Raw genomic sequence first — 12,731 nt, forward strand, 5'->3', positions numbered from 1 at the left:
CGCTCGCTGCCATGGGGGGGGGAGGGGGAGGGAGAGCAGGGAGCTGCCTCTTATCCCGCTTGCTCTGCACGGGCGGGGCTGGGGGAGCAGGAGGCGCTCGATGCCCTCAAGCTGCTGAGGCTGCAACCCCCCCCTCCCCTCCTCCTCCCGGGATGGGGCTCGCGCAGCCCCCGCCCAGCAGACAATGCAGCCCCGCATTACCATGCCCCGCCCCGGCTCCCGCATTACGTCACCCGCCGGAGCGGGGCTGCGGGCAGCCCGGGAGTGAATGAGGGGGCGGGGCCCAGGCGCGAGGGGGCGGGGCCAGCGAACCCCGCTATAAAAGCGGGCGGCGGGGCGGCGGCTCGGGGTTCGCAGCTGCAGGTGCCGGAGCGAGGCAGGGCGCGGGCAGCCGGAGGCAGAGGGTGTTTGTTGCCGCGACTCGGGCGCCATGCGGGAGATCGTGCACATCCAGGCTGGCCAGTGCGGGAACCAGATCGGGGCCAAGGTAGAGAGCGGGGGCGGGGTCCCCCCCTTGTGCGGGGCTGGGGGGGGGGTGCGCAGCCGGGGGCTGGGGTTAATTAGTGCTGCGCTCGCCTTAATGCTCGGCTGCTTTGTAACGCGCCCGGGCTGGCTCATCTCGGGCTGTGTATTGTCCCTGGGACAAGAACGCCCCGGCCCGCTTCAGCGGCGCGTCGGGCGGTGTCCAAGCGGTGCCCAGGCGAAGCGCTGCCGGGGCAGGGTTGAAAGCCCCGTCTGGAGGCTGGGCTGGCAGGCAGGGGCCATCCCTCCGAACAGCCGGGCTGGGACCCGCCGGTGGGTTTGCAGCTGCCTCCCTGCAGTCTCCAGCGAGCCGCCTCGCCCTTGGCGCCAGGCGATGCAGTGTCAGGAATGGGTCTGATCTGCCGAATGCTCGGCACGCCCTCCCGCGCCGTGCCAGAGCGGGCGGGCACTCAGCAGAGCGAGAGGGCATGGCAGGCCACTCAGCCCTACCCCGCCTTGAAAAAAAATCCCGCAGTGGTGCTCTGCCCCTCCCAAGCCCGCAGCCCTCCTGCCCTGCCCTTGGTCCGGCTGCGTCTGAATAAATGGCACTCGCGCGTTGCTAGTGGCGCTGAACAAAATCAATTGCCGGGCTGCTGCGCTTCTTAGCAATCGCTTAATTGTAGCTCTGCACCTTCAGCTGCTTCTGGTGGGGAAACGCCTTGTCTGCTGCGTCAGTCCTGCTGCTGCAGCTACTCGTTAGGTTGCTGCTCCACTGGCCGAGTGTAGGAAAAGGGAAGGGCTGTAGAACATAGAAAAAGCTTTTTTGGGAGGGGAGGGGAGGGGTAGGAAAGAGGAGCACATTCCTGAAAGCCTAATACAATGAAATGCCCTTTCAACCCTGTTTCAGTTCTGGGAGGTCATCAGTGACGAGCATGGCATTGACCCCACTGGCAGCTACCATGGAGACAGTGATTTGCAGCTAGAAAGGATCAATGTTTACTACAATGAAGCCACTGGTAACTTTTTGTTTATAGCTCTGTGTCCTCCTGAAATCAAAACTAAATATTCTTAAAGCACATCTCTGTGTGTGTCTATTATAGAGGTATATGTAATGAAGTTCAGTACATTCTACACTTGGTAAAAGGCTCCCACTGAATTACTGTTAAATCCTTGGCAACGCTTTAATACCTACTTCAAATTCAAGTCCTCATCACACTCAAGTCTGTTCTTTTTAAATACCCCATTTCTTCACTTGTCTGGGCAGCAGCAGTCTGTTTCCAGTGAATTGTGATGAGCTCTGCTCTGAGCACAGTAGCCTGTTTGTTAAATAGCTGACTGCAAGTCTGTAATCTGGTTTTTGTTCCTCCCACAGGTAATAAGTATGTGCCCCGTGCAATTCTTGTGGATTTGGAGCCTGGCACAATGGACTCTGTCAGATCTGGACCCTTTGGTCAGATCTTCAGACCTGACAACTTTGTCTTTGGTATGTAATTGTCTGTATTTGCAGTTGACTATTGCCATAACATTAAACTGAATATCCACTCTATGCCCCATACTAACACAATTGACTTGGCTCCAAGAAATGAGAGACTTAGTTGGTAATTGGTGCCTTTATTTGCATAGTACTTAACAAACTGGGTCCTGACCCTTGCTAGGAGTTCCAAGTAGTGCTGTAATATAAATGTTCTGCACTAAAAAGACCATATGAAACTGCTCCATGTTCTAGTGACTAAATCAGCATCTTTCCACTCTGCCTTCTAGGTCAGAGTGGTGCTGGAAACAACTGGGCAAAAGGCCACTACACAGAGGGAGCTGAGCTAGTGGACTCTGTCCTGGATGTGGTAAGAAAGGAATCGGAAAGCTGTGACTGTCTACAGGGTTTCCAGCTGACCCATTCTCTAGGTGGTGGCACAGGGTCTGGGATGGGAACTCTCCTCATCAGCAAAATTAGAGAGGAGTACCCAGACAGAATCATGAACACCTTCAGTGTAATGCCATCTCCAAAGGTGTCAGACACAGTGGTTGAACCCTACAATGCCACCCTTTCTGTCCACCAGTTGGTGGAGAATACGGATGAAACCTACTGTATTGACAATGAAGCCTTGTATGACATTTGCTTCCGCACGCTGAAACTCACAACCCCTACCTACGGGGACCTCAACCACCTGGTCTCCGCCACCATGAGTGGCGTGACCACCTGTCTCCGGTTCCCCGGACAGCTGAATGCCGATCTCCGCAAGCTGGCAGTCAATATGGTGCCTTTCCCTCGACTGCACTTCTTCATGCCAGGGTTTGCCCCGCTAACTAGCCGGGGCAGCCAGCAGTACCGTGCCCTGACGGTGCCAGAGCTGACGCAGCAGATGTTCGATTCTAAAAACATGATGGCAGCCTGCGATCCCCGCCATGGCCGCTACCTGACTGTGGCGGCGATATTCCGTGGCCGAATGTCCATGAAGGAGGTGGACGAGCAGATGCTCAATGTCCAGAACAAAAACAGCAGCTACTTTGTGGAATGGATCCCCAACAATGTCAAGACGGCTGTCTGTGACATCCCCCCTCGTGGCCTCAAAATGTCCGCCACTTTCATTGGGAACAGCACAGCCATTCAGGAGCTGTTCAAGAGAATCTCTGAGCAGTTCACTGCCATGTTCCGGCGTAAGGCTTTCTTGCACTGGTACACTGGCGAGGGCATGGATGAGATGGAGTTCACTGAAGCAGAGAGCAACATGAATGACCTGGTCTCAGAATACCAGCAATACCAAGATGCCACTGCTGACGAGCAAGGAGAATTTGAAGAGGAAGGAGAGGAGGATGAGGCTTAAGATTAAAAAGGCTTAAGAAAATCTTTAGTAAAAAGGCAGGCAAGTGTGTTTGAATGAAGTCTGTTCAGTTGTGCTGAAGCATGCTTTATTATCTATGGTGCCCTTTACTGTTGCCTCTGTCAGCAGTTTTGTAGCCTTGACTGTCAATGTAACAGTAGTTGCAGAGAGAACCTGTAAAAATCTCTGTTTAAATGGCTAACTTGTCAAATATAAAAGCCCTCTGTGTTCTAAATGGTGTGTTAGATTTATTTCTCTCTTTTCCTACTAAGAAAAGTAGAGCTGGGACAAGCTTCCTAATTGCAATCTCACATTAAATTGTGCGTGGTTGGCAAATATAAAAACTTGTCAGGCTATCAATCAGTAAGCCATCACTTGCACTGATATTCTAGTGATTAAGATCTTTATTCGCATTTTTAGAGATCATGCCAATAAAAAATGCAATCTTCTGGTGCAGAAGCTGAACAACTAATCTATTGTTGGAAAAGCTGTTTTAATAAAAACAAGACACTTCCCTCAAGGATTTTGCAGTGTCTATTTATGGGACTATATATGGTAGTGAGATTGGTTAAACAGTATTAACTTGTCAAAACTGATCTCACCGTGTGGCTGCAGCCTTCCCTTGTCATTTAACAGCTCTTAATGCACTTGTTACAGGGCTTCCAGAATGTTGGGCAATCTCCCCTCCCCGTGACTGGAATGAACTTGAGCAGCACAGATCCCATTTGTGAAATGAGATGTGTGCGCGCACAGGGGCATGAGGTTAGACTTGCATTAGCAATACTGTAGTTATGGTTGATCGGTTGTGTTTATGCCTAAAGGCCCATTCAGGTACTTAATGCTTATTCTCAAAGGTGAATGCTTTTCACAATCGTGACTTGTTTCCCTTTTATAGCTTTCTAGAGGCAGTGACTCACCACCATGTTACTAGAATCAGCCAGTTTGGCCAGAAGAGTACTATCAGCCTCAGGGTTACATACAACATAATAAAACAAAACTTAACTACCTTCTTGGAGCAGGCTCGCAAAAAGAAAAACCCTACACTTGTCTGTCTCTTACCCTACATCTAGGCTTCTGCAGACTTCCTAGTGCCTGAAATGTTAATAGTCAATGCACAAAGAAATGCAGCATGACTCTTTGAGGAGCTGCCTTCTAAACCACTGTTTTGGTTTGCAAAGTGTTGGGGGGGGGGGGGCGAGAAGGGGGGAGGGAGAGAAGCCGTGGTAGAAACAGTTAAAATGTATTGGTAACACCACGTTACCTGAAGGTGAACATTTTACCTTTTTTAGAGGGATCAGTGACCCTATAATGTGCTAATGAGCTATAGATCTTAAAGGACCTGTGGTGGGGCTCTCAAACTAGAATAAATCCTACTCACCAATGTAGGATGGTTGAGAGTAATAGCCTCTGACCAGATTCTGACTCTGTCTATGATGTTATGGCTGATCTGCTATTAATGTAAGAACAGAGCTGCTTCCTAAAGTAAGTCCCAGAAACTTGCTTGATTTTTAATGTTTTGTTCTGTTTCTCTCTAGTCAAACAACTTGACCCAATGTTTTTTTCAGGGAGAGAGGCCAAATAAGAGGTATAAATAATGGTCAGTAATGGAAATGCTCCCTTAATTGTTCCTTAAGGGCCCTTAGATGTGGAGCTCAAATACAGCTGACCTTAGAACCTATACACATAGGCAAAGGCTGGCAATTAGGCAAAATGCTTGGTAAGTTACTCTAAATAAGCATGGTGGGTTCACTCATTCAAATGTTTTAGCTTAGTGTTTTACCATAGCGTGTGCATGCACAGTTCTAGCTGTGCTGTTTAGAGTTACAGTATCTCCTACAGAACCACAAAATTGCCTTTGGTTACCTTCTGAACAGTATCAAAAGAATGTATCTTTCCTACTCTGTCTTCAGCCTCTCCTAAACCACAGGGAAGGAGATGTATCTTTCAACAGGGGAGGTCCCTGTACAGCTGTGGATCATGCCTTCAAGGAAAGCCACTTATCTCTTAACCATGACATGGCTGTGGTAAAAAAAAATAGTTCTAGTAACTCATTACACTACACACCACCCTTGCAGTTTTTAAAATAAAGGTACTAATAACACAAGTAAGTTGCCTTGGTGGTTAAAGAAACCATCTTGCCTAATGAAGCTGTACTTGAAATCTTGTCTACTTTTATACATCTCCCAACAATGTGGCTACGTCTACACTGGCATGATTTTCCGAAAATGCTTTTAACAGAAAACTTTTCCATTAAAAGTATTTTTGGAAAAGCACGTCTAGATTGGCAGGATGTTTTGCTGCAAAAGCACTTTTTGCAGAAAAGCGTCTGTGGTCAATCTAGACACAGTTTTCCACAAAAGCCCCAATCGCCATTTTCGCGATCAGGGCTTTTGCGGGAAAACAGTACTGTGCTGTCTACACTGGTCCTTTTGCGCAAAAGTCTTTTGGAAAAAGACTTTTGCCCGAATGGGAGCAGCATAGTATTTCCGGAAAAGCACTGATGATCTTACATGAGATGGTCAGTGCTTTTGCGGAAATTTAAGCAGCCAGTGTAGACAGCGGGCAAGTTTTTCCGCAAAAACAGATGATTTTGTGGAAAAACTTGCCAGTTTGTATGCTCACAGGCTGTGTCTAATGCTGCCAGCTTTTTGGAAAGTGGGGGGTGTTGAAAGGGCTAGCAGTCTGCCTTTTAGGTATAGTTGGCTTGTGGCAATTACTGAGGTAGTAACTATGCAAAGGAGGCAAACTATTCCTCCAAACTCAAACATCTGTCATTCAAATTGTGCCACTAAACATTGGCAGTATCGTATTACAGTAATCATGCCTATTAACTTCCCCATTCACTCTCAGCATGTTAAGTCTTCCATTCTGTTTTAGCATCAATATGTCCATGAGAAGGCTAATAGGGAAATTCGATTACCCAGTACTGATGCTTTCAGTACTGCTCATTTTCTTCAAAGTGGGATACCTTTCTACCCCTTATGCTGTTTGCTATCCTATCAGGTTTTGCTAGACCTCTCTCAGAAGATATACAGTAGGATGTTTTGGGGTAGAGTGTCTTCTATAAAGATTAGTAACTTGCCATTTGCCCATCACCTCATATTTACATAGGAATATAAAAATTACATCTGGGCAAGAGGCTGGAGGAAAATTGGATTTGTGGGGAAAATAAGTTTTATGAGATATGGAGAAAGATGGGTCTGTCGGGCATAGGAAAATTCAATATCATTTTATGCCTAAAACACTAGAATCCAACTGAACCTTTAATACCCCGGAGACTGCTAATCAGAGAAATCTAAGGATGACATTTTTCCTGTATTTCAGATAAAAAGCAGATGTGTGCTTTACTTCCTTGCCATGGTTACATTTCTCTTTCGCAAAGAAAATGTGTGCACTTGAGCAGGATTTTAGAATAGAATCTAGCAACCTCTCCCTGCTGTAATTAGGCAGTTGACAGGTGTTGTAAATGTCCTGCTGGTATAATCTTGTCTATTATCTAATGAAATGAGGCATCTCTTTCAGGTGTGATTGTGATGAGCATAGAAGACTTAGTCTCTATTTAGGCAGTAGTCATGGATGGCAATAGAAAAGATTCTGGCAAAAATATACCATTGAGGCTTAGTACCAAACATAGGGTACTCACTCTTCATTAATAGAACCAATGCAAGAGAGTTGCTTTAGTAATGCTACAGGTTGGACCAGTCCTGGCTCAGATTTTGCTGAAGCAGAGGAGGTCTCTTCTAGACCCCTGCCAGTGGACTCCTCCCCCCTCCCCAGCCCACTGGATTCCTAGACAGCTCCCCATTTCCTGCTGGCTGTTGCTGTGTGCTGGGGCGCTCTGTGCCTCTGACCCACCGCCACATTTACTCAGCTCCCAGCCCTACCAGGCAGCCATGTGTCAGGTCTCCCAACCCTGCTAGACCGTTCCACTGCCCATGTGCTGGGAGGGCTCACTGGCAGCTTGCTGTGGGCAGCTGTCTGGGTCCTTGCTGCTGGCCCTCCACTAGAACTCTCTGGTCCTGCAACATCTGTGCAGAACCATGGATGTTGCTGGACCAGAAAATCGTGGTTAAGAGTTTCAGCCTGTAGTAGAAAAAATACATGCATGGAAACAAGCAGAATCTAGCAACCCAACACATGGGCACAAGTAAACAAAATATCTCATAGCCCACACACAAGAACCCCAATGAGTTCTGCATGCAGGTTGTCCATCACTGCTGTATAGGCAATGATTTGAGAAATCTGGTTGTGGTTTGGACATATTCTACAGCAATATCGAAAAACAATATTCCTAGCCAAGATCTTGAGGGGAAGATGACAAAGAGGAGGACAACATTGAGGAAGATATTTATGCAAACAGACTATAATAGAACAAGAAATGTCATTAGAGGTGGAAAGACTGAGCTGTCTTGCATCACAATGCAGGAGAGTATCTAATAAAATATCAGATCCTCATAGATATTTAGGAGCACTCTATGGCATCCCAATACCTCTGCCCTGTTCCCCCAAATCCCATGCCCTTGCCCCAGAGCATCTTCCCCCTTCCTACACACCAGTTCTGAGTCCCTCCCCAAACCTGGAGCCCCTCGTACATCCCAAACCTGTCATCCCCAGCTCCACCCCTGAGCCTGCATCCCCAGCCAGAGCCCTTGCACTCCAACCCTCAGTCCCAGGCCTGAGCCCCTCAAGTCTAGCCCCACGGTTAGAGCCCACACCCTCAGCTATGAATGTGATATGTTGCACATCAGCTCCACACTGATGTACATGAAAAAATTCATTACTCTTGGGTGGAAAAAATTAGAGGGTACACTGTTTTGGGATGTGGGTTCTGACTGGGCACTGTTTACCTCAGGTGGCTCCTGGGGGGTGGTGCAGTGGTGCTAACGAGGCTCACCCCTGGCCCTGCACCACTCCCAAAAGCAGCCAGCAAACTCCCTCCATCCCAAGTCCTTTTGTGCCCCCTCTCTGCTCTCTGGAGCTAGGATACAGGGTGGGAGAGGGGGCACCTTGACATTAGCACCCCTCTTCTCCCTTCCCTGCACAGCAAGCAGGAGGCTCCTGGGGGTGGAAGGACACAGCTCTAAGGCAAAGGGCAGGAGGTGTGCAGCCATGCGGGGAAGGGCAGCTGAAGTCCCAGCACTTGATAGTCTCTTGGCAAAACCAGTCAGGACCACCTGTCAGAGGCTCCAAGATCTACCGGTAGATCCTGATCTACTGGTTGGTGACCAGTGCCACTGACCTAATGGAATCCACACTTGAACACACTTGCTGCCTAGATTCCTTTTACAATGCATGGGGAGGCTCCTAAGAATGGGATTCAAAGAAGCCAGCAAGCTGAGTGGCTGCCTAAGCTAGCCAGACAGAAGATTTTAGGTGTCTAGCTCTGGCCCAAAGGGACTCCCAACTACCGTCAGATATACCAGCTCAGTCCTCTCTTGTGAAAAAGGGTGGAGTGGGGAAGGTGTCGGTGGAGATGCTGCTGCTGTTATTGTTGCTGCCAACCCCTTCCTTTTACTATCCAATAACCTGGTGGCTAGAGTACTCACCTAGGATATGGAAGACAAAGATTCAAATCTCTCTGCTTGATTTGGCTTACACTAAGGTCTCCCAGCTTCCAGATTAGTGCCCCAGCTGTTGGATCTATAAAGGGGCACTTCACTCCTCCTCCTTAGTTGCCTTTTATGTGGGTTCACTGTGCTCTGAGCACACCTATGACTGGACCCAACAGAGGCACCCAGGTGGGGAAATACCTCCTTTGCAAATCCCACTGGGGCTGAGATATGAGCTAGTCCAGTGTTTCTCAACCAGTGGTATGAGTATCCTTAGGGGTACTCAAGAGAAGCCTGGGAGTACATCAACAACTGAAATTTGGAAAAAACTGAATTTTGTTTTGTTTTACAGGGCTTTATTATTTTTGTACTTTTTACACCCAAAAATTTCATCACCTGCCCAGCTATGATTAAGTTGTTTAAACAAATGTGTTGCAATGGTAGAAAAAAATTGTGTGTCTGAAAATTGTAGGTACTGGGGTACTTATATATTTTTTTTAAAAAAAAGGTTGAGAAACACTGAGCTAGTCATCAAATGGCTCAGTGACATCAGAACCTTGGTGGCTGTGTGCATGCTCACAAGCAGAAATGTAGGGGAATTTACCAACTGAGACTTAGCTATCCAGGGATTTTAAGCATCCACAGAGTTAGATGGCAGCAGAGTAGGGGTTTTTTTTAAGCCCTTAGTGGTGCTTAAATGTTGGACTTACAAACTTAAGAAGGTAGTTAGGTGCCTCACAGGTAGTTTAGTAGCTCTCTAAAAAAGGAGGATACGAGTGAGAATCAATATATTAAAGAGTGTGGGATACTCAGATACTATGAGGCTATATAAGTACCTTAGAGAGACTACAGTGCTGGTGGCGTGTGAGTCGCCAGGACTCAAACAGTGTGGCCTATTTCAATGAAGTCTGTGTCAATCTTTCTAAAGGGTGTTAAACTAGGGTCTCAGAAAATGACAATTGTAATGTGGATTAGCAAGATGGAGAAGAAAAGGTTGGAAACCCATAATCTTTAACTCCTCGCTACAAGGGTTCTTAACTTTTTGTTCAAGTCAGGTCTGAAGCTAAATCTCAGTCTGCCAGATTATGTGTTGGGGGTGTGGTGTACAGAATGCAGGTAGCCTGCCTGTCTCTGTATCTGATTATTGTGTGCTTGAAAAAATTCAGAGCCAGCATAGAAAACTAAACAGCAAAGCACATGCTTAGTTTAATGGACAGAAACACTTTTCCCATTAGGTTATGTCTACACTGCAATGCTGTTTTGGGATACATCCCAAAATAGCGTTCCCGCATCTTCACAGCAAGCCCTTTATTTGGGGCTTGCTATTCTGACATCCCTGTAAACCTCATTCTATGGCTGTGTCTAGACTGCATCCCTTTTCCGTAAAAGGGATGCAAATTAGACACATCGCAATTGCAAATGAAGCAGGGATTTAAACCCCCTCTGCTTCATTTGCATAAACATGGCTGCCGCTTTTTTCCGGCTCAGAGCTTTGCCGGAAAAAAGCGCCAGTCTAGACGGGGATCTTTCGGAAAATAAAGCCTTTTCCGAAAGATCCCTTATTCCAAAGAATTCTCTAAGAATTCTCTAAGAATTCTTTGGAATAAGGGATCTTTCGGAAAAGGCTTTATTTTCCGAAAGATCCCCGTCTAGACTGGCACTTTTTTCCGGCAAAGCTCCGAGCCAGAAAAAAGCGGCAGCCATGTTTATGCAAATGAAGCGGGGGAATTTAAATCCCCGCTTCATTTGCAATTGCGATGTGTCTAATTTGCATCCCTTTTACGGAAAAGGAATGCAGTCTAGACACAGCCTATGAGTAAGGGATGTTTCGGAACAGCACTTTATTTCAAAACGTGGTGCCGTGTAGACAGCGCCAAATGACAAAATAAGCTATTTCGAGATAGCATCAAAATAAGATACACAATTTGTGTAGCTCAAATTGCGTATCTTATTTTGAGTTACAGTGCTGTGTAGATGCACTCTTACTGTTCAGCTCCCACTGCAGAGCACACAGCAGTGGTCATCTGGAGGCCTGTGGGAGATAATGTCAAGAGAGGCAGTCAAGTCTGAACTCAGAGAAGAAGAAATGGAGTGTTGGGGGTAGAGGGCTCTGGGGATGTATGATGCAAAGTAAATGGAGGAAACTGTTTCATTTTCCCTTCCCCACCCAAACCCCTAAAGCTTTAGGGGTGTGGACAAATCCCATTGCTATTTGCCTACATGGCACCCTTTTGGAATACTGTAAGGCAAAGTTTTCCAAACTTTTTCATCTGTAGAGCCCCTACTGGGTCCTGATCATTTGGTGGCGCCCTTAAAATATAATGATTTTTAATACAATAGGTACCCAAATAAATAGGAATTCTATTTTTAATTTCTTATAATTTTTCCAATAAAATGATCTGAAAATTAGTAACAAAATAACAGGACCATACAACTGTCATTATTATTTTCTTGCTGAGCACTGTCATTATTATTTTCTTGCTGAGCCCTTGGATCTATCGCATGGAGCCCCACGGCTCCGCTGAGCACACTTCGGGAATATCTGCTTTATGGAATTAACTTTCCTTTAGAGAATTATAGAATCTTAGAAGTGAAAGAAACCTCGAGAGGTCATCGAGTCCAGTCCCCTGCCCTCATGGCAGGACCAAGCACAGTCTATATCATCCTTGACAGGAGTCTGTTTAACCTGCTCTTAAATATCTCCTATGATGGATATTCCACAACCCCCCTAGGCAATATTTTCCAGTGTTTAACCACCCTGACAGTTAGGATTTTTTCCCTAATGTCCAACCTAAACCTCCCATTGCTTCCTGTCCTATCCTCAGAGACTAAGGATAATATTTTTTTCTCCCTCCTCCTTGTAACACCCTTTTAGATACTTGAAAAATGCTATCCTGTCCCCTCTCAGTCTTCTCTTTTCTAAATTAAACAAGCCCAATTCTTCCAGTCTTCCCTCATAGATTTTGATCACATTGTTAGAGTAAAATTAACTATGATTGATGTAAGTTGAAGAACTGAGGGTCAAATTATGCTCAATTACACTGGGGCAAATCCAGAGTAACTCAGTTCAAATCAAGGAATAGTTTTGTCTAATAATATTTGTAAATGGACTAAGTTCACAATTCTTTTTTCTGTTGACTGTTGAAAAAGTCAGTAAATAAAAAAAAATATTCATGACTATCCAGCTTTAGAGATCGTTGAACACTCTAGTTGCCACAAATCACCACCTTGTCCCACCCCCAATCTATTGGCAAGTAATTTAGACAAGAACCATTGTTCCACTGTAGGTTCCTACAAACATTTGCATTTCTAATGCTGCAGTAAACTATTCTACTCTCGGTTTAAACAACTGGTGTTGTCTCAATTGGGAAACAATTTTTTGTTTTAATGAGCCCTGAGTTTTTTGTTTGTCCCTATTGCCAGGAGATGAAACATTCCCTGGAGAGATCACAGGACTTTCACTTGTATTTGACTCAGATCCTTTCTCTTCAAGAGACTCCTTTTACTTTCCAATTCCACATGTATTTGTGGTTACACAGCTTGAGGGCCTGCTCATATTTTTCCAGCTTCGCTTGGAGCTGTGGGTTACACTGTCCCCCTCCCCCAGGGGACCCTGTATATGTGAGGCACTGTTTTCTTATTTAGAAACAAATCCCACAACACACCCTTTCTATGAAATATTCTCTGATTCTCTCTACTTACGTGCTTTGTTTTGTAGGAACCAATTATGACGCATTCTAGGTAGTACTAGTTGGTGTCAGTCTAGCCAATTAAGACTGTTTCCACCCCCTTATCCAATTCTGCAGCATTTACACAGTTAAAATATATCCTGTACTTTGTTATAGCAAAGGGTTATAATTACAGTAGGTCCCTGATATAAGACTCAATTACAATAAAGCAT

At 46.1% G+C, this 12,731-nt stretch overlaps 1 protein-coding gene and 1 long non-coding RNA gene across 3 annotated transcripts in view; one reads left to right on the forward strand and one right to left on the reverse strand.

Moving 5' to 3' along the window:
• The window catches only part of LOC106733050 (uncharacterized), a 40,152-nt gene that overhangs the window by 10,836 nt on the left and 16,585 nt on the right, over positions 1-12,731 (reverse strand). The gene's annotated exons all lie outside the window — the stretch shown is intronic.
• Positions 328-3,516, forward strand: LOC102454956 (tubulin beta-2 chain). The gene is made up of 4 exons (XM_075921328.1): positions 328-487; positions 1,370-1,478; positions 1,835-1,945; positions 2,224-3,516. The coding sequence occupies exons 1-4, from the start codon at positions 431-433 to the stop codon at positions 3,282-3,284; spliced, it is 1,338 nt and encodes a 445-aa protein (XP_075777443.1). The 5' UTR covers positions 328-430; the 3' UTR covers positions 3,285-3,516.

This window comes from Pelodiscus sinensis, chromosome 2 (assembly GCF_049634645.1).
Source record: "Pelodiscus sinensis isolate JC-2024 chromosome 2, ASM4963464v1, whole genome shotgun sequence".
In the NCBI taxonomy this organism is placed as follows: domain Eukaryota; kingdom Metazoa; phylum Chordata; order Testudines; family Trionychidae; genus Pelodiscus; species Pelodiscus sinensis.

Excerpts from the sequence above, each read along its gene's own strand:
- LOC102454956 (XM_075921328.1), top strand. The coding sequence starts at position 431 with ATGCGGGAGATCGTGCACATCCAGGCTGGCCAGTGCGGGAACCAGATC. Across the intron at positions 488-1,369 it reads GGAACCAGATCGGGGCCAAG|TTCTGGGAGGTCATCAGTGA; the intron begins GTAGAGAGCGGG and ends ACCCTGTTTCAG. Across the intron at positions 1,946-2,223 it reads ACCTGACAACTTTGTCTTTG|GTCAGAGTGGTGCTGGAAAC; the intron begins GTATGTAATTGT and ends TCTGCCTTCTAG.